We start from the raw sequence: 26,018 nt of genomic DNA on the forward strand, positions 1-26,018 counted from the left end.
AGGGGCTGGAGAAGGGAGCTGGAGCCTGTAGCACTAGCAGAGACAGCAGCAACTATGTGTGATGGCAAGCCTGGGTGCAGCCTGGAGGTGAGGCCTAGGGATTCCAAAAAGGGTGAACAGATGTTAAAATGGGGAAGGAGTGGAAGTGGAGGACAATGAAAAAATGGGCTACTCTCAATTTTACCTTGAAGCTCCCAGCCCATTTCCCATGCCTCCTCAAGGCAGCAGTCCCTGCATCAGCCATGGGTGCAAAAATCTCCCTTCCCGGGTAATGATGGTTAGGCCTGACTCATTTATGTTTTTGAGTCTTTCTTCCCTGCAAGTCAGGAGTGAGAAAGAAGAGAGGAGAGGGGAAACCAAGGAAAAGAAAGGGGGAAGAGAGAATGAGAGAGAGAAAAGGAGGAGAATAGAGGGGGAGAGAGACAAATATGTGAAAGAAAATGAGAAACAAACGTGTGCAGAAAGAGAGACGTACAGAGAGACACAATAAGAGAAAGGGCAGACAGGAACAGTAAATTGCTTCCAGAGTGGAAGGAGCCAAATACGCCCAGTTTCAAGTCCTTCTGGGGCCACTGCTTAATAGCATCCAGCCGCCTGGCCGCAGGTGGGCCTCTCGCCTAACTCCCATTAGAGCGCCTTGCCTCTGGAAACCAGCATGATTTATGGGTCCTCTGGACTCATGGCTAGACAGCAACTCCCACCCCCCACCCACCACATGCAGATTGGCCTTCAGTAGCCCTCCTGCATGCACGTGGTCCAGCAGGTGGATCTGAATTTCTGATGACTGCAGACACCTGTGTTTCCCTGAAGTGCTCACCATGATGATGGAGAACAGACCCAGGCCATACCCAGGAGGGAGAGCCCAGTGGAGGAAATAGGAAAGGCAGACTTGTTGGAGACATGAAATATCACTGAAAGTGTGGGCCCTGTTCGATTTCATTAACTGTTTACATTTCCCTGGCTGCATTCCACTGATCACCTGACCAAAAACAGAACTGGAAGCCCAAACCTGAAATGAGATCAGATTTTCCAATGAAATATGATAAGAAAAAAAGAGTCCAGAGCCAAATCACAGGTAAATTGGCCCAGTTCACCACAGGGACATCTGTGAGGAGCCCGGTGTCAACACAGCCCTGGTCCAGTCTGACTTATGGTTGTGCTGAGGCCCTGGGAGACCCACTGTGAAGGAGAAAGGGTAAAGCAGGTTTGCAGAGCCCAAAGGGAAGCATGTGTGGGCTTGGATTTATGGGGGCCCCCCGTCAGAGAGTAGCATACTTCCTCAGATAACGATGCTGTTGTGGCTCATGGAAACTCAAGATGCAAAGTTTAAGGCCTATGGTCAAGCCAGCAGGGCAGAGGGGAAAGAGAAGACTTTGTTACAAATCCTAAATCCCTTTAGATGCAACACAATTCATGCTGCTTACCTCTAAGCTGCTTAGCAAAGAGTAACCCCTTCATTTCCAGGGAGCCTGCCTGGAAAATTCTCCCCAGTCCATAGATGCCGGTTCTCAAGGGCCAGCAGTCCCCTGCTGCTGCTTCTGCTTAAAGGAAAAAGTGTTCGCTGCTAAAAATCCTGATGATTCTCCTTTACAGCCTATTGAAAGAGCTTTTTCTCCTCTGTCAATTTTCCAACCTATGACCTCAGAGGAGGTAACTCCTGCTCCTTTAAGTCCTCACCCCTCAAACTAGTACACAGACCAGCCTTTTTGGGGGCATGGCTTGGGACCTTGTTAGAAATGCAAAATCTCCAGTCCCTGTCTCATTCTTGGTGGGTCAGAATAGTGCCTTCTCAGGGAAGCAGCATTGGGAGGTTGAATATGCAGGGGTTTCAGTAGTTAGATTGGCCTTGGTAAGCTACAGCCTAGGCTATTGTGGCCTGTGCAACACCTCTATCTGTGCTACTATGGCCATTCTATTTATGTGCCCATCATGCCAGGCCTGGGTGACTGATGACAAACACTGGCTAATATCAACTGGATGAGCCATTTTTGTCTACTTGGTTGCTCAATTCCTCTTCCGTGGTGGAGGCTTTCTTGTTGACCACTGTCACGCTTTCTGGTCACGCTTGGTACCCACTCCCATATGCCCATCCACGTGCCTCTACTGTAGAGTTTCTTGCCTCCAACTATTCAGTCCCTTTCACTTCAGGCTTCTGATCAGCCAGCAAAGCCATTCACCCCAGCCCATGAGTCTACAAATATATTCTCACCTCAGGCCACTTCTCCTTCCACACTAAGCAGATGAAAAGGTACACCACTCAAAGCTCCACCCATTGGAAAGATCTTTTCTCAGCACTGTCTTTCAAAGCTACTCTTGAAAGTGGCTGCGATGTACTCACCACCCACCTTCAGCTTGCACTCAACTACCAAGATATCCCACCTGTAAACCAAGCGTAGGGTTCCCTTTTTCAGGTAGTTGTACTGGAAATTCCCCTAACCATATGGCCACAGTGCAAGCTGGGAGAGGGGCACTGGACAGTCATGGAGGATGGCATGTGGGTCTGGAGTTTCCAATCATGAAGCTTGATTGTTCCCTCTGGTCCTGCTTGGGCTTGATTCTGGATGGACCATTTCCATCTTAAGATAGATTGCTATGGGTTTGTGTATCTTTAGGACTTGGAGGGTCTGACAGAACTCAGTTCATGATGGAGAGTTTCATACTTGTGTCACTTGATACCCCAGAGTCAAGTGTTCTATGTCCACTGGGGTCCAGGAACATTCCAGTATTTGCTCTTCAAAAAGCCTAGAATTCTGTGCTGCAGATGGCATGACCTTGGTCCAGAACATCAGGGGCTTAAGTTGATTCTCCCACTGGGGCTTGCATAAGATCCATAATGCATATTCCCCCCCCCATTGACATCTCCAATATAAAATCTTCTGCCAGATCATATGTTCCATGTGGCCAAGTTACTTGCATTACAGCCGGGACTGACTATAGATCCCTTTCTTGCTCCAGGCCCCACGCAAAGTTAGCTATCTTTTATGTCTCCTGGGTTGAAGTGGCGTTGAGAGGTGTGAAATGTATTGTCTCCAGAACCCAACCCAAAGAGGGGTTCTGGAGGCAACCAATGTCAGACATTTTACTTCATTCTTTGTAATAGAGGATGCAAGATGCAGCAATTTATCCTTTACTTTGAACAGGATCTCTCAGCGTTCCCCTAATCACTGGATCCCTAACAATTTTACCAATGCACCATGTTCATGCATCTACATAAAGTTTATCTCCTACCATCAGAAGTGAGTTGTTTCACCAAGACCTCCAGTATGCTAGCCACCTTTATTCTCCCTGCTCTGCTACTGAAGTAATGGATCAATGTGTTACCCTGGAAGATGTCCAGATACTCCAGATTGTTTGTGACTATATTGTGATGACTGCAGGAGAGTTAACATACACTTGGGACAGCACTGTGAATGTATATTATTGTCCATTGCACATGAACAAAATTGTTTCCAATTTTCTTCTCTGATTGCAATAGAAAAAACTCAATGGCTGCGTATCACGCACCTGAGTTGACATGATCTTCTCTAGCAGTGAGACCATGCATGATAAGGCAGCCATAATTGGATCTACTACTTTGTTGAACATGTGGTAATCTACAATTATTCTACATTCTGCAGGGACTAGACTGGTGAATAAAGTTGAGATAGGGAGCTAAGAAAGAGATTATCAACACTGCATCATTAAGATCTTTAGGGGTGACAACAGTCTCCAACCATACCCTTGGAATGTGATATTGTCTTTGATTTACTATCTTGGGGAGAGGATGGCATTTTCAGAGGCTTTTTCTCTGTACCCTCATTGACTGGGGGCTGCCTGGGAAGAATGTGGCCTTTGCTCAAATGTGGGAGTTAGGTCATTTTGGATAGGCTTGAGAGGGTCCCCACATATCCTAAAACTGTAAGCAAATATCAGAATGCATGTATATTTTTCTAGAATCCATACCTTTTTATTGAATTCTCAAAGGATTCTTTAACACCCAAACGATAAAGTTACACTGATATGAAGCCTCACTTGATCCTCCCATTTTCTCCAGGCGCTTTTCGTATTCTCTCTTGTTTAAAGAGTTGATGATGTACTTCGGTGCCAGCTACTCTGGCCTTCTTTGTGCTCTGCAAGAACACTAAGCCCATTCCCAGCTCAGACCTTTTACATTAGCTGTTTCCTCTGCCTAGAATATCTTTCCTCAGAGGCTCCCACGGATGGCTTTCTTTTTTTTTTTTTTGTTCACCTCGGTTTTCAGTTTAAATGTCACCTTCTCATAGAGGCCTGCTCTGATTCCACAAAATAGTCACTTTCAAGCATATTCTTCTGTTTCATTTCTAACACTATCATCATCTGGTTTTCCTTTTTTATTGCATACTTTTGTCTGGTAGTACATGAACTCCATAAAAACAGAAATCATTCATCTTGCTCACCATGTTATCCCCACTGCCTAGAATAGTGCCTGGCATATAGCAGACACTCAAAATGGTTTCTGAAATAAATCGATAAATGCTTGTTTTCTTTATCCATCTGAAAATAGTTTCCTGCATGTTCCCCCCTTATGTCATCTCTATAGCACTATAAAATTTACATATAATTATAAACAATCCAAGCATATAAAAAAAGCTTAGGTAATAACGGATACCTATGTACTCATCTCAAAGATGAAACAGATGTTAATATTTTGCTTCAATTATTTCCAATTTCTCCTGTGCTTCTTTTAAACTTTTGCTAAAAATTTCATGTCCCATATTTTGCTCTGCCCTTCCTTCTCAATGGTAACTGCTATCTTGAAGAGAATGTCATTTCTTTATATGTTTTAGTAGTCTAATGATATGTGCTTATATTTATAAATAATGTATGCTATTTTTTGTGTGTTCTGAGATTTTATATAAATGCTTGCATGCTGTAGGTATCTTTTGGTAATTTGGTCCTGGGTATTTTACATTGTTGTTGAGCCACAGGATTAAACAACTCTGGAGCCGTTCTACCTGTGGACTCATTGTTATATGAGATAATAAAATTCCTTGTTATTTAAGCCACATGAATTTGGTTTGTTGTTATGCACAGGGAAGCCTCCTCACTGTGATAATCTAACTCTATTTAAACATTTCTCATTGTTGAGTCCTTAGGCTCAACAATGTATATTTACATTAAATATGGTTGGGCTGGCAGTTTTCATTTGGCTGCATGTTTACTGATATATAGAAGGTTTTAGTTTCTCCTCTAACCCATGTTGCCCAATCCAGAAACCTTTTGTATTTGTATTTTATTTCTATGTGCTATGCCTGATTGTTTATGATATCCCCCAATTTATATATGTAACACTAATCCGCATCATGACAATGTTAGGAGGTGGGGCCTTTGGGTGATGGTTAATCATGAGGGTAGAGACCTCATGAATTGGATTGGTAGATGCATAAGGGGCTGTCTTAGTACAATCAGGCTGCTATAAGAAAAATACAATAGACTGAAGAATTTGTAGACAAGATAAAGTCATTGCTCCCAGTTCTGGAGGCTGGGAAGTCCAAGACCATAGTGTCAGCAGACTCAGTGTCTAGTGAGGGCTCATTCTCTGCTTCATAGATGGTGCCTTCTTGCTGTGTCCTAACATTGCAGAAAGAGCAAACAATCACCCTCAGGCCTCTTTTATAAGAGTACTAATCTCCTTCGTGAAGGTTCTGCCCTCATGACCTAATCACACCCTAAAGTTCCCACCTCTGAATACCACCACCTTTGGGATTAGGTTTCAACACATTTTTAGGGTATATAAACATTCAGACCGTAGTGGGGACTGAAGAGATCAGGACTCTTCCCTTCCACCATGTGAGGACTCAGCTGTGAACCACATCATCTATGAACCACATCATCTATGAACCAGAAAGTGAGACCTCACCAGACAACAAATCTCCTTGGACTTTGACCTTGGAATTCCCAGCCTCGAGGACTGAGAGAAATACATTTCTGTGGTTTATAAGTCACCCAGGTTATGGTATTTTGTTACAGCAGCCTGAATGAACTAACACATTTAGTTGCTTAAAACAATAAAATGCATTATCTTGCCCAGTTTCTGAGTGTCAGGAATCTGGGAGCAGCCTAGCTGGGTGGTTCTGGCTAGGAGTCTCTCATGAGGTTGCAGCCAAGTTGCTGGCCGGGGCTGCAGTCACTTGAAGGACTGGGGGATATGTTCTCAAGCTCATTCATATGACTACTGTCAAGAGGCTTCACTTCCTCTCCATGTAAGACTCTCCACAGTGTTTTTCCCAGATTCTCCCAGACAGAGTAATCCGAGAGAGAGAGAGAGAACAAAGGGGCTCCTCCAGCACACCACCATGCACCAGCCACCACCACATGGTCATTAAACTGGGAATCATCTTTGACTTCTCTCTCACTGTTATCCTCCACGTATCATCAATCACAGATCCCATCCTTCTAACCTCTTCAGTGCCTCTCAGGTCAAGCCACTTCTCTCCATCCTATTTTTAAAAACTCCAGGATGAGGTGTTCATAGATAGACAGATAGTTATAGTAGTTATAATATTAAAAAATAGTACACATTGATTGAGCTCCTATTATGTATAACAGCATCATTGTAGTCTTCTTACCAAAATTCAGAGGTAGCTATTACCCCCTTTTTACGGATGAGGACACTGAAGCTCAGAAGGGCTGATGGACTTGCCCAGGTTCATACATAGTAGAGCCTTGATCCATGTGGGGATCTTTTGACCACAGTGACTTTTTTGTGTGCCACTGTACTCCATCACCTTCTCTTGGAGTTATTCTATTTTTTGTTTTCTTCCCTACCCAAATGACTCAACTGTTTTTGAGTTAGCCACTTGGACTGTGGTCAACGTTTTTGCCAGTGTTCTTTGTAAGGCTTTGCAGTTCAGTTGCATAGCAGACAACTTTTTTAAAAATTGAAGTTTATAAATATACATTTAGAAGTCAAGAACAGGTTTCCCCAAGTGATTCAGGAGCATATTAACTACGAAGGAGAAAAGCTTGCCGGCTTTCAGCAATTTGTGTGAAGAATGACATAGAGCCAGAAGAATGTGGCCCGAGAAAGAACCACAGATGTACCTACCCCCTTGCTGGCTCCCAGTGGAAGGGAGTGGAGCTGAGCCAGACCTGAGGCAGAACATGATTGCTCATTGTGTAGGTGAACAGCCGGGATTCATTAGGGCTGGAGACTTCCATGAAGGGACCAGTTATAGCAGGCTCCAGTGGAAGGGCCCTTTGTCTTTTCCACAGTCCTGCCCTTCTCCATCTCTGGCCTTGGCTGACTTGAACTTGGTGTTTTGCACAGCTAATGGAAACCAAACTTAATTACCAGAAGTCTGGGATGCCTCTTATAGGTTTGCAGACCAGTTCCACCTCTGCCCTCTTTCCTCTGGCTTTCCCAGTGTGTGGTTGCTTCTTAGCTGCTGATCTGCAGAAGTGATAGCTGGGAGATTGAGGGAACTGTAAGAATTCACAAAGACAGTCTCCTCTCTGTTTCTCCCTATGGATTCACATGCAACCAGCCTCCCTGGTGGCACTGAAAAAGGTACAGGTATTGTTAGAGTGCCTCATCCTTTCAGGTGAAAATTAGTGGGTATTATGACTTGTAATTAAATGGGTGGCCTGACTCTATCTTTAGAGCCAATTTGTTTTTATTCCTGATGCTGATTATTAGTCGATAATTCTTAATTCCAGGTATCATGCCCTACCTCCCAGTATGCCACTTTGTCTTTTTCATACACAGCCTTTCTTGTGATTTATTCTCCCCTGAAGCAAGCAGTGATAGGAGGTGAGGGCAGAGGGGGAGATAAGCATCATAGAAATAGCTAATATTTACTGAGATCTTAGTATATTTTAGGCACTGTTTTGAGCTCCTTACTCTAGCCCTATGCGGACAGGTACTGTTCTTCAGAATTAACAGATGAGGAAACCAAGGCCATCATAGGTGAAATAATATGCCCAGGTGTATGCAGGTAGCAAGTGGTCCATCTGCATTCAACATTAGTCAGTATGGCCCAGAGCAAGTGCTCTTAAGTCAGAAATATTTTTTTAAAGGTGAGGAGGAGGTGAGAGGGCCCTCCAAATGTCCACTGTGCAGTTTATAGCCTAGACTCAATGACTGTATATATTCACAAAATCACTTTCCCCAAATCTCAGAAATATTTGGTCCATTTTTCAATTTCAACTTATGAAGATTAGTGATTCTAAAAAAGTTGCAAGTTTGCAAATGAGAAGGCTATGGCTCCCTCTTATTCAAAAGCCTGCATGCAAAAATTTGCATATGATTTTGGAAGATTCAAAGTCCCTCAAAAAACCCTATCTCAACCAGGAGCTTCCAGATTAAGAACCCTTGATTTAGAACAATACTAAACTCTATCAATATGAAAAATAGAATTGACCATAATGGGGACAGAAAGGTAAACTTGTGTAGAAAATAGAAATTTGTGTAGTGCTGAATGTCCTCGGTAAACTACTGACTTTTCTGTATCATAATAACAGTTCTCCTGTTTCTCTTCCAGCCCTGGGATTATTGTGCAGTTCAACAAGGTAATATCTGATTACTGCTTTGACTTCTCCAGAAAAATACATCCTCCACCTTTGTGGAGCATCTTTTTAAGAGTTTCTTTCCAGGTTCCTCAGCTCTAGGAAATTTACAAACCCAAATTAGTGACAACAAACTGGCAAATCAACTCTTGAAGGGGATTCCAGAAACAGAATAAGGGCCTCTGTTTCCAGACCCCCGAACCTAAAGAAGTAAAGACCTACTACCAGGGACTTCCTTAGCAAGTAGCCAAACAGGTTTGTTGGGAAGGAAAAGTAATCTTTCTTCGCTACCCATCTTAGATTCCTTGGCTGGGGCCCTGTAAATTAGAATGACAAACAAACAAACAAGCAAACAGAAAAACAACAAAAGAACAGATTAACAAGAGAAAAACAAACAAAAGTTTATTAACTTGTGCATGGTGCTTACACGTGGAGGTACCTAGTGAGGAGTAACTCAAAGGGATGGTTAGAATTTGGGTTTATATTGCATTTTAAAAAAGAACAATAAATTCACAGAGAAATGGCAAGACAACGAAACAGGCCTTTGAGCTTCTACGGGTAGCAAATTATGGGAAGATAAATAAATGGGGGTACTAATGGGAGATAAGACTACTTAGTAAGTTTTGCTATGTAGATTCTTCTGGGCTGATAAGGGTCTAGGGTTGTCTCCAGTGATTAACTTCTGTCTGTCCTGGTAGAGAGGGGGAGGTGGAGACCTCTTCTTGTATCTACTTCTTCTTAACTGCTTTCAGCTCAAAATAATCCTTATGCCAAAGGGGCATATTTGGGGGTGGTATATGCTGCTAACCTTCAGGTTCATCACCTACAGCCCCATCCTGTCAGGGGGATGCAATTCATGTAGGGATGAGGCTGCTTGTTATTGACTCAGGAAGGTGTGTGTGGTGGGGGGTGGGAGATGGGGACCCGGGAGATGAAAGGAAAAAGGAAGTGGTGCTGTCAGCTGGAGTTGAAACAGACGCCCAAGAGGCTCTTATGCCTACAGTTATTTGGAAACTAAGTCATCTTCTTCCCCATCCCATCACCAAAGGACCAGTATTGGTTGGCCAGCAACAAGGTGAACTTCCCTTCTTCTAACCTCTGCCCTCTACCTCTTAGGTATATGCTGCCCTCTGGTATTCTGCTCCTGTTTAAGGCTACTCTTGGTGCTCATTTTAAACTGATTTCACCTCAATATGGAAGTTGAGTGTAGGAACAAGACTCATCCCATGCGATGTTCTTGGGGGCAGTCTCAGGACAGATAATAGAGATAATGATTAATATTTATTGTGCACTTAGTATGTGGCAGGCTCTGTGCTATGGGCCTTACATGCATAATCTTATTAAATTCTTCCAATGATCTACAAAGGAGGTTTGATTATTCTTTCCATTTTACAGATGTGAAGACTGAGTTTCAGAGAGTTACTTAACTTGCTTCAGGTCACACAACCAGTAAGTGGGGAATCAACAATTAGAACACAGGCCTGCTGAGTTCTTGCTTCCAGTCACTTTACTGCAATAGGCCCCCAGAAGCAGGGCTGGAGTTCAGAAATTCTTTCTAGTGGAGCACCTGTGTCAGGGCTCCTGACCTTCTGATCTGTCCTGAGCCTTACAGATTCTATTCCTCAGGTTTCTCCCCTTATCTTTTCCCTTCCACTTCCATTTCTTAATCCTCACTCCAGGCCTTCATCAATAGTCCAGGGTGACTTCTCTTCCTGAGACGTTGCTTTGAGCTCAGCACCCCCTACTCCTAAACCACCAGGGCTCCCCAATATCTAGAAAATAAAATTAAAACTTTTATTAGAGGTAACTGTCCCCATGATTCAATTATCTCCACCTGGTCCTTCCCATGACACGTGGGGATAATGGGAACCACAAGTCAAGATGAGGTTTGGGTGGGGACACAGCCAAGCCATTTCAAATGGTTAAATATAATTCTGCATATGCAGCATCGTAAGAAGCTCTATAGCCTGGTGGCTAAGACTACAATACAGCCTGTGGACCTAAGCTACCTGGGTTCAAACTCTGGCTCTGCCCCTCACTAACTGTGTGGCCTTGGATGAGTTATTGAATCCTCAATGGTTCCATTTCTCTAATTGGAAAATACAGAGGCTAGGTTTATTGTGACGAATAGTTGAGTTAATACATGTAAGGTACCTGGCACGGAGAAGTTTATAAAAAATGTAACCTATTATCTTATAAAACATCCTTCTTCCTCACTTCGAGATGTCACTTGCTATCTTGTCCCTAAGCTGAGCCCTCTTGGTGGAGGCAGTGAGGGTTCTTATGTGTTCTTCTCCGTCCCTGCCTGGCGTGTGTGCAGGGGCTGTTCATGTTGCTGAATTCACCATGGATCACAGGAAGAGGAAAACTTTTTCCAGTAGCCTATAGATAAGCTTTCCAAACTGTGATCACCTGGAGCAAACGGAGAGGAAAGGAGATAAACGAGGGGTGTTGAGTGCGGAGTGGAGGAAGCCTCCCTTTATCCTCCCATCACCAACTCCTCCTTCTCTTTAGGCCAGGCTTTTAATCAGGCTCCCCGTGTGCAGTCAGAGCGGGCACAGCCAGCTCCCGTCTCAGCCTCGCGTAGGAAGACCTCCCGGCCTCACCTGAGCGCCCCGCAGCCCTGTGTACCTTCGCTCCCACCCAGGGTCCTGCGGCCCCTCCTCCCAGCATCCAACACTGGGAGCCCACCTGGACCTGGGCTGGCCTCCCTGCTCCGCACCTTCCTTCGCAGCCGCCGTCCCCGGGCTTCAGGAATGGCCACACCTCCCGGGGCCCCGCAAGGGTTAAGGCAGCAGAGAGGAGAGGTTTGGGCTGACGTCGCTCTGGCTGAAGGTGGTTCCCCTCAGATGAAGATGGGAGAGCCTGGCGAGCTGAAACCCGAGCTCCCGCTCAGCTGGGGCTCGGGGAGGTCCCAGTAAAAGCCGCCTGCCCCCGGCGTCCCTAGGTCCCTCCTCTCCCTCCCCAGCAGACGTTCGGGCACCAGCCGCGGCAAGGATGGAGCTGGGTTGCTGGACGCAGTTGGGGCTCACTTTTCTTCAGCTCCTTCTCATCTCGTCCTTGCCAAGAGGTACTGTGAGTAGCGTCCGGGACACCCTAGGAGAGAGCATTTTCCTCCTGGGGTCTGCCAGGGAGCAGGACTGGGAGTCTCAGGAGGTGTGGTGTGTGTGTGTTTGGGGTGGGGGGGTTGGAAGGGGGTGCTTTTCCAGTGATAATCTTGGGGACTTGGCTGGTGGTGCTGGAGCTCCTGTGGCCCTCCCTGAGACTGTGACATGGTTTTGTCATCCCAAATCGTGGGCCTGAACTGTCTCAGGAAAGCGGACCAGCTCCTATTTTATTTGCTCTTTTTATCATTTTAAAAGTACCAAATTGCCTTAGGGAATCAATTCTGAGTTGCCCGCTCTGACTTGCAAAAGCTAAGTTTCCCTTGGAAAGGGCTCCCTTAGAGGTGAGCAGGAAAGAAGGAAGAGAGGGAAAAAAAACGAAAAAGAAAAGGAAAGAGAGAGAGAGAAGGAAGGAAGGAAGGGGAGAGAGAGAGAGAAAGAAAAGAAAGAAAGAAAAGCAAGCAAGCAAGCAGGGCTTGCTTGGTGTTCTGGTGAATGTTGCTTCACGAAATCCTACAGTCATACCCCTTCAGAGCATATCCAAGCACAGGAGATTGACTCACTCAGCATATATAGACACACTCCCTTTCTGATGAGAGTGAGAAATAAGAAAAAAGCCAAGGTTAAAAGTGCAGATTGTTTCTGGGGATGCACAGGGTTTGTTTTGAAGGAGCTCTGGCTTCTTTGGTTTTCATATGTCATTTTCTAAGCCACAATCCCCAGGTCAAATGGGCTTCTGGGGACAAATGAGGCTGGTACATGACATGGAGATCCAGCTAAGGGCAGAAGCGAGGGAATGGCAGGCTTGTCTCATGACAGCCCGCTTGCTGGTAGGCAGGGAAATGGGAACGTCATAGGAACATCTGTCCTTCTATAGCCCAGGGGTAAGGTGAGACCTCATGAGGTGAGGTGAGGGCAGGCTGAGATGTACAGATATGACCAAATGGGGCAGCTCTAAATAGGGGCAAGCTATGTGTGAGCCTTCGCTGCTTCCCTTCTGTGCTGGTTACCTGTCACCTGAACTCTACCTGAGAGCTGGGTGCTCTGCCGCCGCAAGTAGCTGGCAAGTTCCTGAGAATGAAACAGGCCAGGTGGGGTGGGGAGGATGCTAAATGCAATAGCCTGTATAGAAGGGAAACTCAGCCATGGGCACATCCCTTCATGATCAGCAAAAAACTGAGATACACAAACCCCCCTGCCCTTCATTTTGGTCAAACTTTCCATCTACCTAGAGCCTGCCTGCCCAGGTAGGATGTTGCTTCATGATTTACAATAAAGATGGTGAGTGTTTCATTTGAATTTTGCCTCCATGGTGTCTGGAGCAGCCCAAAGACAATAATAAAGGAAGAAGGAACCCTTCGTAAGGGCTGGCAATCCTTACACCAAGGGTAAGTGGGTGACTTTGCATTAAGACACCTCCCTACTTCATCTTCGCCTTTGGGCATGGTGTCGGTGGACCAGCTCTAGAGGACCTGGTTCTTCTCAGAGTGCCAGGGCTCAGTGGATTCGATTCCTCAGGGTTACATCAGTGTTCCCCTGCTTCCTTTTTTATTACATGGCAGGTGAGGCTCTTCAAAATCATAAAAGTTTTAAAAAAATAAAAATAAAAACACCTGAGCTGCCTCTTTTTCCTAGCCCAGAATCTGAAAAATCCATTTATTTCTGACCCGAGAACCTCTTTTACCTTTGGCTGTGAAAAAGCTTCAGGGAGGATGCACAGTTTGTTGGTGGCTAAACTGCTGCCTGAACCAGAGCGCAGCTTCATGTATTTAGTGAGGATATTTTAGTTGTTGAATGTTTTACTCACATTTCGAGGGAAGACAGAGGAATCTCGTGGAGAAGGAAAATATTTCTTCAAGCAGTGAAGGGAGTCCACTCCCTGCTGGGATGCTGAATCTGGCCCCAGTCGAGAAAAACTTGGAAGCATATTTCCTCTAATTAACTTTTCTAAAAAGAGTATTTGCTGAATTGTAAACATCCATGGGGATGGTACGGGAGAGTGTTGTTGCTCACCAGCATGTGACACATGTTGGGAGGATGAGAATCCAAACACGAGGCCAAGTGATAACCCAACATAAACAGAAGCGGGGGAGAAGCCCAACTCCACTGACTTCACCAAATTGCAGTAGCTCTGCCAGTGTGATTCTGCCGAAGAGGAAAACCTCATTTAAAATATGGGACTCTTGGGAATGAAAACTTAATCTGGAGAACTTCATAAGTGTTGCTTCCAACAGACACTAACTTGTGGGGAATGAACATAAATGCAACCAGGGAAGATAATTTGAAGTGCAGATATTCAGTGGGCAGGAAAAAGCCAGCTAAGAAAGGAAACGTGGAAAGAAAGCAACGGAGGCGTGTCAAGAAAAATTAGATGTTAGATTACACTGGGATGTGTTGGCAAATTCCCAGGAGAAAGCTAGGAAAATTGGGCCTTCTTGGCAGGGGTGGATTTTTGTGGGGATCATGAAGAGGGTGTTCCCCTAATATATACTCTGAGAGCTCCTGGCATCCCCAACAGGAAAATAATTTAATGATGGGATCATGGAGTTTAGGAGCTGAGAGTGACTTTAGAGATTATTTTAGTATGAGTCCCTCAATTCAGAGGACGAAGAGATTAAACATCAAGCAAACACTTAGTGAACATTTATTAATGTGTCCAGTCTTTGAGCCAAAGGCTTTATGTGCATTAATTCTCAGACCACCCTGAAATGGCATTGCTATTATTATCTCTGTTTTACAGATGAGGTTCAGAGAGGTTCTATGATACACAGAGGTTTAAGGATACACAGGCATGGTTCCCCCAAAAATTGAACATAGAATTACCATTTGATCTAGCAATTCAATTTCTGGGTATATACACAAAAGAATTGAAAGCAGGGACTTGAGTAGATATTTTTACATCAACGTTCATAGCAGCATTATTCCCAATAGCCAAGAGGTGGAAACCACCCAAATGTCCATTGGTAAACTGGATGTAGTTTACACCTACAATGGAATATTATTCAGCCTTAAAAATAAAGGATATTCTGATACATGCTATAACACAGATGAACTTTAAGACCTTATGCTAAGTGAAAGAAGCCAGACACAAAAAGACAAATGTTCTGTCATTCCACTTATGTGAGGTACTTAGAATAGTCAAATTCATGTAGACAGAAAGTGGGATGGTAATTGCCAGGGGCCAGGAGAAGGTGGAATGGGAGTTATTATTTGATGGGTACAGAGTTTCAATGTGGAATAGTGAAAAGTTCTGGAGATAGATGGTGGTGATGGTTGCACAATAGTATGAATGTACTTATGCCACTGAACCATGCACTTAAAAACGATTTGAGGCCGGGCGTGGTGGCTCACGCCTGTAATCCTAGCACTTTGGGAGGCCAAGGCGGGTGGGTGAGGTCAGGAGATCAAGACCATCCTGGCTAACACAGTGTGAAACCCTGTCTCTACTAAAAATACAAAAAATTAGCTGGGCGTGGTGGTGGGCGCTTGTAGTCCCAGCTATGCGGGAGGCTGAGGCAGGAGAATGGTGTGAACCCGGGAGGTGGAGCTTGCAGTTAGCCGAGATTGCACCACTGCTCTCCAGCCTGGGCAACAGGGTGAGACTCTGTCTCAAACAAACAAACAGACAAAAAACCCAACCAACCAACCAAACAAAAAAACTATTTGAAAGGTAATTTTTTGTTATATATATTTTTCCACAATAAATAAATAAACGACTACACTAGCAGATTAGTGGAGCCGAGGGTGAGCTCAGGCTGTCTAGTTTCTGAACCCAAGTTCTCCCGTTACCTGGAGGACTTAAATTCACACAGCCAGCATATGGACTGATTATGCTGACGGACATCTAACTTTGTTAAGGTTTCAGGACACACATGAAGCAGGGGAGAGAGAGCCCTTGCTAGCTCCTGTTTTAGTGGCATTGTTGCTGTGTCTTGGCTGGCTGTGGCAAAGAGGGAGACTATGCTGATAGACCACAAACTGGCAGCCTTTGGAGCCAAAAGACCTGCAGAAGGTATTTAGTAGGACACAAGTGCTTCAGAGTGTTTTGAACCTGAATGTCTTGAGTTAGGCTGGATCCTCTCTAGGGTCTGACACCCCACTTCTCAACCCATATGTTTGATACCTGCTAATCCCTACTAGCATTTGAAGTTCTGACCTCCCATTTCTGAGAGGGATGGGACAGGAAGGGGGAATGAGAGGGAGAAGGTGGAAGGCTGGATGGTGAATGGAGGGAAACAAGGGAGTTAAGCTGCTGAGGACTAATTGGCCAACAGGATTTTTCAGAACATCTGGTACATCAGACTTTATCGGTGTCTAACATATTTTAATCTGTATATTTCATGGAACATAATCTTACCTATCTCTGTGACCTCTAACTCATTGGTAAAATGTTTTACTTTCATAAATGCCCTTGAGCATGAACTTTCAGTGGAAACTGAAGACAGGGCTGGGTGTTATATCTGGGTCAATTACCTGTGAACAAAGTACCTTAGACATGGGATCCCAGAAGCAGAGGTGACCTACAGTGTGTAAGTCCCTTAGGAATATGCAGAAGTCTTGGGGAGGGCTTTAGAATGCCACTGGCATAGACCATGGGTTTGACTTAATCTTATCCACATCTGGGTTATACTGGCTAGACAGAAATGGCCAAGATAATGGTGCCTGGGACCTAATGACAGGTCTTAAGTCTGAAAATTATTTCCATCTGCCCCACTGGGGTGGCCAATCCTGATGCAAAAGAAAACTTCCCTACCTGCCTCCCCTGAGATCAGCTGTAGAAGCTGCAGTTGATTTGGGGTGTAAGCAAATTGAGAAAAGCGTCATTTCCATGATAAATGAGGGAAGGTTGTGCCCTATTCCCCCCTCATGGGGGAGGAGCTGTCATCCTCACTTTGTGGATATTTGAAAGTAACAAGAGCCCAGCCTCCCTCCCCTCTTATTTTAAAGATGAGGGAAATGCAATGTTTACATTTTCCAGTTCCTGAATTCCAGGGCAGAGAACCTAGAGGCCAGCTGGAAAACTGAAAGCTACCAGATCAGTGGCAGAAACTCTATCAGATTCCAAGCCTGGTCTATGTTTAAGGAATTCTGTTTGTCAGTCATCTCAACACCTGGGCGAGAGCTTTAGATTAAAATGAAGAGAAAGAAGTAAAAAATTCAGGACACACCAGATCTCATACCTATAAACAGAACCACTCAAGGAAGGCAGAGAATTGGAGTTGGCTGGAGATATTCCTCTCTGAATCAGTGTGACTGCTACCCCTACTCAACTCTACCCCTTTTTCTTGGTTGTAATTGTCTGTGAGACAGACTAAGAGCTCATTGACAGTGAGGGTTGACAGTGGAGTAAGTAGGGGTTGCACATCAGGGCATCTTTACCCTTGATGATAGAATCATCAATGGTGGAAACACCTTTGAAGAGGCTTCCATCCTAGCATACCTAAGGAAATGAATCCCAAGTTTGGCTATCCAAATAATTTATTGAGTTTGTGGTAAACACTAGGCACTCCCCTATATGCTTTTTATATATTTACTTAGTCCTCACCACAAACCTTGGAGGTAGGTACTATTGTTGTTTGCCCCACTTCACATACAAAGGAGCTTAGGCAAAGGGTTTCAGTACCTGCCCGGGTCATATAACTGGATATCCGTGTTTTTGAATCCAGTCTGACTCCATAAGGCATGCCCTGAAATACGACACAACACCACTACAGTAAGCAGTAGGTCCAACGGTGGCAGATCTGCTGGCTGTATTTTGGCCAAATGATAAAAAATCATGGTGTTAGTAAAGGAGTCTGATTATCCCTGGAACATCCCAAGTGCCCAGATTGGCCTGCGTCAAGTCATGTGCTCACCTCTGTGGAGGTAGAGTGGATGCAGGAAAAAACAGAGGCATCAGCAGCCCCAATAGCACCACATGGAACCCAAGAGGAGCCGTTCCCTAGGGGAAACAGGGGTGCCAGGCAGACCGAAAGTCCAACCAGTTTCTGAGATAGTTGTCCACGGTGTCATGTACCTTGCTCTCAGTAGATATGAGAGGTGAGAGTTTCTTTGTCCCATGGTAAATTTTTATCATCCAAATCACGTGTCTGTTTGCAGAGGAACGGAATTGCGAATGAGACCATTTATTTCCAGCGTGGCCCTGAGATTGTGTACGTCTGCTCCTTTATGGATGTGTTCTGTGTAAACTCTTAAGCCATGGGATGGGAGGAGCAGCCCTGGAATGAATAAGGGGGAGCACTTTTCTCCCTTCTTTTTTGGCAAAAATAGTTGATGAATATTGCAGGGGATGGAGACTGAATCCCTTTTACTCTAATCCTAAGATGGGTTTTAACCAATTCATCTCAACTTTGAATGAGGATCTACTATCTACCAGATACCAATGTCCTGGATCTTATATCAGCTATTTAAGGAAGTGGCCCCCTTGGCTGAGCAGCTATGAAGACTACTATTTCTGTCACTCTTCTGTCTCTGGTGTTGGATAAATGCCTTTATTTTTGCAGTCTGGGCATCTTTATCATCGCCTTCTCTGAAGTTCTGGCTGTCTCAGAGGGTTGAATTAGTGGTTTGGCAGCAAGCATCCCTGTAAGTAGAAGTCTGGTCAGTTGACTTGATTGGAAAACCAGGCTGTTGCTGCCAGAACAGAGTGAGGAACACATTTAGCTAACTGTAGCTCAGGGGAGACACAGCAATTGTCCTCACGCACTGAATTTATGGTGGGTTGAAAAAAATTCCAGCTGGCTTAATGAAAAACCACTGGATGGAGAGGGGATATTGGGTTGGTTTGCTTGAAATCAAATGAATTGTTTGATGATTCCAAGAAACTAAAGCGTCAATGTTTTTCAAATCCAGTTGCACTTCTATTTACTTTATAATTCCACTGGATGGTATAAGGAAAAAAGACAAAAAGAGGCTCTGTGGTCAAACAACTTGAGGTGATCAGTTAATTCTCTGATCAGTTAATTCTCTGATCACCTCAAGTTGTTTGACCACAGAGCCTCATTTTGTCTTTTTCCCTTATACCATACAGCAGAATTAGTGCTCCGTGGAATACAGTTTGGAAAACTCTGATCTCTCGTCCGTAAGGCATAAGACATGGAATAATATCTCACCATTAAAGAGGAAAGAGTAAGAAGGGAATTTGAAAGTCTAAGAAACATGGGCTTCCCTTTAGACTTTTGCATCCACCATGGGATCCCTCCTTAGAAGTTAACGAGAATGATGGAGAACACCTGAATGTCCTAGGACAAGGTACCTGGGCTTAGCTTCTACCTGGTATCATCTACTCCTACAATTTTCAACCTACCTTTGCTTACTTGGATACAAGCAGAAGGGAGGACATGGCTGGTGGTAAAAAATCCTTTTTACAACACTTTTTGTTCTGGCTTTTTGCCTCCCAGGGGGTTAACTGCCTGCTTCTCAATGGTGTTCAGCCTCCCTTTTGGGCAAGCCTGATTCTCTGGCCAATCCACTGGTAGAACACAATGGGTAAGTATCTCAAGCCCTCATGGAAATGAGATACAAATTGCAGTCAACAAAAATATTCACTAATGGACCCAGTGGATTCCTCTTTCTGTACAATAGAGACTCTGAAAAGTCACAGCAAGAGAAGATTCTAACATCAGTCTTTGTCGCAAATAGCCTTCACGCTGGGAATCACACATGCTCCCATGTCCGTATTCATGTATTTATTCAGTAATCCTTATCAAGCCCCTATCAGGTGCCAGGCATGGTTATAGGTGTTGGGTATATCAAGATGAATAGGACAAAGTCCTTTTTCTGAAGGCACTTGCAATCTACTGAGAGAACTTACGGTTCAACTTGGCATTTCCCAAAGTGGGTTTCAGGAAGTGCTAATCCTGGGAGATAGTCAGCAAAAGTAAACAGAATCCAGGATGTTATGATGAAATAAGTCTGGGGGATTTGAAGATTGTAGACTCTGCAGAGTCCTGCAGTAAAGAAAGCTATAATTCATTTTTACAATGAAACATTTCACAAAGTTGTTTAGCCACAGAGCCTCTTTTTGTCTTTTTACCTTATGCCATCCAGCGGAATTAGTACTTCATGAAATACAGTTTGGAAAACTCTGATCTCTTGCCCATAAGGCATGAAACATGGAAGGATATCTCACCATTACAGGGGAAAGGATAAGAAGGGACTTTGAAAGTCTAAGAATCATGGGCCTTTCTTCAGACTTTTGCTGAGGTATGGGTAGGAAGTCTGATGTCCTCATCACTTAACATTTGCTGAGATGTTGAAAGGGCCATGGAGATGATGGCACAGCCATGTTCCTATAAGAAAGGTTCTCGCCAGCGCTAATCGATTTGGGCTGTGGAGAAAACTCATTTCCTGTATTCCAGGTGCTTGTAGTAATGTGAGTGGTCTGGGATCACTTGGGAAACTGAGGTGTGAATCTCATTAGCACGCCTGATGATGTGGCAGTCTGGGGGAGTGAGAAGAGCTGTGACTTGACTTCCCAGCTAGATGTATCATGTCAGATACAATTATCATCAGTCTACAGAGAATATTTGAGCATCCTTCTAATCCCTGGGACATTGAATCTAGGGTCTAATCACTCCCCTCCCCAGCCTCTTTTTTACCCTCCCCTCCCCCAGAGGCTTTGTCAATCCCTTGCGATTATTTGTTTGAGGTGCCCCCTGCATTGTCACTGTTTCTACCTGATTGATATTTTATCAGATCATGATCGACTACCAAACATTTGACTACAATGTAAAGTAAGAATTGTGGTCCAATTTGTGGTCAAAATTACTCTTGTGTTTGCCAGTTCTGGTAGAGCCCAGTCACTGTGACCCTGATTTGCACAACCTGAAAGTGGTCTGTCTGTTTACACTGGGGCTGTATCCCACAGAGACAGCATATGGGTTTGAGCTGTTCGTTGACCCCTTGTTTGTTGTTTGTGGGACCTTCTTTATTCCTGCCTTTGCTAAATACTGTTCTTGTTGTCACGCAACAGTTTTTCCCTTGGCCCTAGCATTGTGTGCCTTTTCCCTCTGCCCGGACTTGTTTCAGACAGGATGACTGCAGTGACAATGGATGAGGAATGAAACCAGCTGCTCCTTAAAGGGCATCTTGCCTAGGTGGATTTTGGGAAGCTATGATCTTCTCAGCCCCCACTGAATATATATCGAATTCATCTTTGATACATATTTCTTGGAATGGATATACGTTTACATGTGCATGCACGCAGAATAATAAAAGTAGGCATAAGAGGTGCATATTTCTGTGTGTATATGTATGTATGTGCACATGCATGGGGTGTAAAGCATTGTGGTTTGAAACACTGATCAGGGTTTGAATCCTGGCTCTGTCATTTATGTCTAGTTTTATTCAGCAAGTTACTTCCCCTCACTGATGTGGCCCTATCACCTTCCAATCTGCAGACTGAGGATAATTGTATCTATATCATAGGTTGACTGCAGGTATTAAATGAGATAATCCATTTAGCATACTTAGCGTAGTGCCTGGCAAAATGGGAAAACTTGAGAAATTAAAGTTGTCACATACTCCTCCCGTTCCTTCTCATACTGTTCCCACTAACACAAGTTTCACAAGGAATTGAGAAGGAATGATACTGGGTGTTTCCATCTATAGTTTGATGAAACTTACATGATCCTCTTGAGGCTCCCTTTTTCAGGCCAAAGTCCCATTCTACACATCTGTGACTGTCAGAGAGAGAGAAAAAAAGAATCCCCAAAGACTTGTCATACGTCTATCTGTTGACACTTGCTCTCTCTCTTTGGTTTTAATATGCATCCACCTTCCAGCCTGAGGAGAAATGCCTTCCACATGCCATGGCTTCATTTCTTTGTGTTTGAAATAGGGCTGGTGGCAGGTTCTTGTAGGCACGTGAGGGATAATATCTTATAGAACAGGTGGTTCTGGGCTAATGATGTTCCACTGCAAACACTGAGGCCCCCTTAAAAGTCTGCAGATGAGACGTTGCTTATGACCATCCACCTGTTATAATTCAAGTTTAGAGCCAGCCAGGAATCCTTAGGCAAAAAGAAGTTTCCCTTGATCTTGTTCTAGCTTGCAGGGCTGGGGGAGGTAACTATAATAAGGACTAGCCTGCCTAAAGCTGCTGTCAGCTCAGGACTTCGGGACCCATTGGACATACCATTACAAATGCATCACCCTGGCTCAACATTTTTCTACACTTGACATCTGTTGTTGGCCAGCTGCCTTTGGTAGACAGAAAATCTGGCTTTGGCTTTGCATAGGGGAATCTGGATAGGAGGACAGTAACAGTAATTCTGGAAGCTTTTGGCAAAGAGGTAGACCATGGCAGATCAAGACCCCTGCTGTAGTCCTAATGCACTCTGACTCAGAAAGATTTTAAAGTGTGCAAGACTGGGAACAGGTGGGATAGTTTGTAAAATTCTTGAGTCTTGGGAAAACGAGATTGGATTTTTAGGGTATAGCTTATATTTCATTGTTTTTAATGTAGTCATTCTAGTGCTTTGATTGACATAATATTTGCTGAATTGTATTGCCAAGTTTCATTTATCTGTTTTTGAGGCTGGATCTTGCTCTGTCACCCAGGCTGAAGTGCAGTGGCACAATCATGGTTCACTGCAGCCTTGACCTCCTGGGCTCAAGCGATCCTCCCACCTCAGCCTCCTAAGTAGCTGGGACCACAGATGTATACCACTGTGCCCAGTTAATTTTTTAATTTTTTTGTAGAAACTGGGGGCGGGGGTGTGGTGGGGGTTGGGTTTGCTATGTTGCCTAGGCTGGTCTCAAACTTCTGACCTCAAGCCATTCCCCGCCACAGCCTCCCAAAGCTCTAGGATTACAGGCATGAGCCATCACACCTGGCTGCCAAGTATTTTTAGATGCATTATTCAATTATTTTTTTTGGTAACCAGTGCTAATAAAAATAAGACCTATTCAGCTCGTATTCCAACATTTGAAATAATCCAGAAGCAGCTGTCCTTCAACGATTTCGAGCACCACAGTTGTTGAGGATAATGGCAACTGGGGGCTCCTCCAAACTCCTAGAGTTTGGGTTTTGTTCCCTTTGGATATGGATGTAGAATTTCTGTTTTTAAAGTAAAGCAGCAGGGGGCAAGATAAATGGAAGAGGGATTAGAGAAAAGGGACCAGGAAAGGCAAAAGCAAGTGGGTGGAGCCCAGAATGCCATGATATAAACCTGAACAGACTGCTTGAAAAGGCCATGTATGTGTGGGCCCCTGGAGGAGACATTACATCTCGCCTCCTTCGCTCCCTTGCCATCTGTATCTTTTTCTGTTCTGCAGAGAATAAGGGTAATGTCTGATAAATACGTATTTTTTTCTTCAAAAAACCTTTATGCTCGTTGTGTTTTTTCAACTTCAGTGACATCAACAATCTCATCCCTGTGCCTCCATCCTCTTGAAGCTTTGGGGAAATGCTGTGGCAAGCTGTCTTGTCCATGGTTGTCCAGCAGCATAAAGGAGGGGCAGATGCCGTGGATGTGGGTCCAGAGTATAGCCCAGAAGGTCAGAATCCCTTTCAAGGTCACTAAGAAGTCAGGGTTATTATCCTTCATCTTTAGATAAAGTTCATCTTTACATGGACTGGAGGGAAGGTACCTTTCTTGGTAACACATTCTCCTGGAAATAGTAAAAGCAGCATCATAGGGCTGTGATTCTTAAAGGAATATGCTTATTTGAAAGGTAGAGACTTAGCTCCTACTTCCAGAGATTCTGAGGGAAGAGGTCTGGTCTTTGGTCCAGGAATAAGACTTTTAAACAAGCATCACAGGTAGTTTCAATACAGGTGGTCTGGAGAGTGTGTTGTAAGTGAGAACATGGGCTTCTGATGCACACAGACTCAGTCCCAGCTCCGCCACTTACTGTGTAACCTTGATTAAGGTACTTAATCTTTCTGTGCCTTGATTTCTTTATATATAAAATGCAAGATAGTAATGCAATTGTGTCGACTAAATGAAAGAACACAGAGAAACACACGGAAAGCACTCAGCATGGTGTCTGGCTCAGAGCAAGCTCTCCATGTAAGTTTATTGCTGTTGTTGCCATTCAGAATGATGAATGACATACCTGAGAGCCAGACCAGCATGATGGTTAATGCTCTCTGACTCTGGAAACAGCCTACTTGGATTTGAATTCTATCTCTGCTACTTACTGCTTGTGAGTATTTAACCCCTCTGAACCTCAGTTTTCTCATCTATAAGATAGAAGTGTTAATTGTCCCTATGCTATAGGGTTGTTGTAATGATTAAATGAGATGATATAGATGAACAACCTAGAACTGTGTCTGGTATATAGAAAGTGCTGTGAAGGTGTTTGCTATTATTATCTGAAACAGGTTATTCATCAACCATTTTCAGTGATTTCAGAGTATAGCAATATCTCCCCTAAACTTTCCTTTGGTGTCACCATTGGAAGCAGAGTTCTGTTCTGAATAGACTACTGATATGACTCAGAGCATGATTGTTGATCTTAAATATGATAGTAACACTGAGTGCTTACTGAGCACCCTGCTAGCCACTTTCCTTTTTTATTTTTAATTTTTTTTTTTTAGACAGGGTCTCACTCTGTTACCCAGGCTGGAGTGCAGTGGTGTGATCACAACTCACTGCAGCCTTGACCTCCCAGGCACATGCGTTTCTTTCACCTCAGCCTCCTGAGTAGTTGGGACTACAGGCACGTGGGACTATGCCCAGCTAATTTTTATACTTTTAAAGACAGGTTCTCACTATGCTGTCCAGGCGGGTGTAAAACTCCTGGGCTCAAGAGATCCTCCAGCTTCAGTCTCCCAAAAATGCTTGGGTTACAGGCATGAACCACCCTGCCCGGCCTAACCATTTTCCTTTTATTAGGTTTTGTATACTCATCACAACCATGAAGAAGTGCTATTATTACCCACATTTCACAGACGAGAAAACTAGGAAGTTTAGTGACTCTCCCAAGGCCACCTAGGAACTGGTGGAGCTGGGATTCAAATTTGGGCAGCCTCATTCCTAGATGTTTCTACTCACCAATGCTGCTTTCTTCAACTGTAAAGTCAGAGGCATGAACTCTCAAGAACCAATGTATTGTGTTGGAAAGAGCAAGGCTTTGTCCCTAAAAAGCTGAATTCTGATCTTTCTTTTCACCTGAAAGCTGTGTTACCTGGGGCAATTTATTTACCCTCTTTCCTTATCTACTAAATGAAGAAAATAACCTACTTCAAAGGGTGGTTATGAGAATGTAATGAGCTAGTATGTGTCAAGGGCTCATATATATTCTTAGTGGGTGCTGGAAGTAGAGGAGGATGAATGAAAAGCCTCAGTGTGAGGTACTGTGCTTAATAAAGAGGGAGAAAGGAAAGAAAGCAACACATTCATTTTCACTCCTTTACCTCTCCCCAGGGTACATGATCAAAAATCAGATTTCTAGCAAATCCATAGAAAGTTTTATCACTCCTGGTTCCCAAACAGGGGGTGATGAAGGCCTTGACTCTCCAGCTGTCAATATGCTGTTAACAGGAGCAGCTGTGAGAAGGAAGGAGAAGACTGAGGTCACCTAGGTTGAGATGCAACCAGGATGGACCGAGGGTCACTTGGTGACTGGTTGGCTGTCAAAAGCTCAGGGGAGGGATAGAATCACCAAGGGCCCCAGCAAGCAACCCTCTGACTCACAGTCTCATGGTTCCTGCCTGGCCTTGTCGGTGTCATCAGCCCCATGGAGCCAGTGGTCAGATCCTCCAGTGGTTAGGAATGTTGTGTGCTGTTTAGACATCAATACCAGAGATTCAGACAGCACAAGATGAGGGGGCAGTGAGTAGGGATGGGTGAGGAGCCCAGGCTGCCTAGCTGTATCTCTCTCTGATTCCTATGTCCTTTTTTCTCCCTCTGGTCTCAGAAGGTTTATAGAATGCAGACGGTAAAAATAAAACCCCAGTAGAAATTTTAATTAAATGTGGTTAGAAGGGAGAGCTGTGGGGTTTTTGGTGGACTCAAAGGTAGGTTTTCACATCAAGGAAGAGGAGCAGGCACATGACAAAAGTGTCTTTCTTTGCCACCTTCTGGGGTGGTCTTGGCCAGGGCCTTTAGTCTGACATGTGATGTTTCTATCCGGTCTGGAACAGCCTGACCTTTATGTTCATACAGAATCCTCAGAGTCTTTTCAGGTTGACCTTAACAGCCATCATGGCAACATATTTTCTTAAAATATAATGTTGAAGACATTGCACTTGCAGACTATGCCTGAGGGGCACATTTGCTGCTCCTGTCCTTCTGCACAGCTAAGCCCCTGCTGTTTGAGGGATTACATGCTTCTCCATTTGTCAGCAGTAGAAACAGACCAGTATTGGGTAGTCGTAAAGCACATTTTGTCAGCCTGGTGAGGGGCTGTGCAAGATGATGATGATGATGATGATGA

At 44.3% G+C, this 26,018-nt stretch overlaps 1 protein-coding gene across 4 annotated transcripts in view; it reads left to right on the forward strand.

Annotated features, from left to right (window-relative positions):
- Positions 1–7,155: 7,155 nt before the first annotated feature.
- PAMR1 (peptidase domain containing associated with muscle regeneration 1) overlaps positions 7,156–26,018 on the forward strand; it is a 113,350-nt gene continuing 94,487 nt past the window's right edge. For 3 of the 4 annotated variants that reach the window (XM_011965509.1, XM_011965510.1, XM_011965513.1), the window contains exon 1: positions 11,080–11,596. In XM_011965509.1, the coding sequence (XP_011820899.1) occupies positions 11,524–11,596 (73 nt within the window). In that variant the 5' untranslated portion in view covers positions 11,080–11,523. Of the gene's footprint in view, positions 7,529–8,501; positions 8,530–11,079; positions 11,597–23,676; positions 23,784–26,018 lie in introns of those variants that run through there. The other variant, XM_011965512.1, reaches the window with a different exon arrangement.

This window comes from Mandrillus leucophaeus, unplaced genomic scaffold (assembly GCF_000951045.1).
Source record: "Mandrillus leucophaeus isolate KB7577 unplaced genomic scaffold, Mleu.le_1.0 Scaffold73, whole genome shotgun sequence".
Lineage (NCBI taxonomy): Eukaryota > Metazoa > Chordata > Mammalia > Primates > Cercopithecidae > Mandrillus > Mandrillus leucophaeus.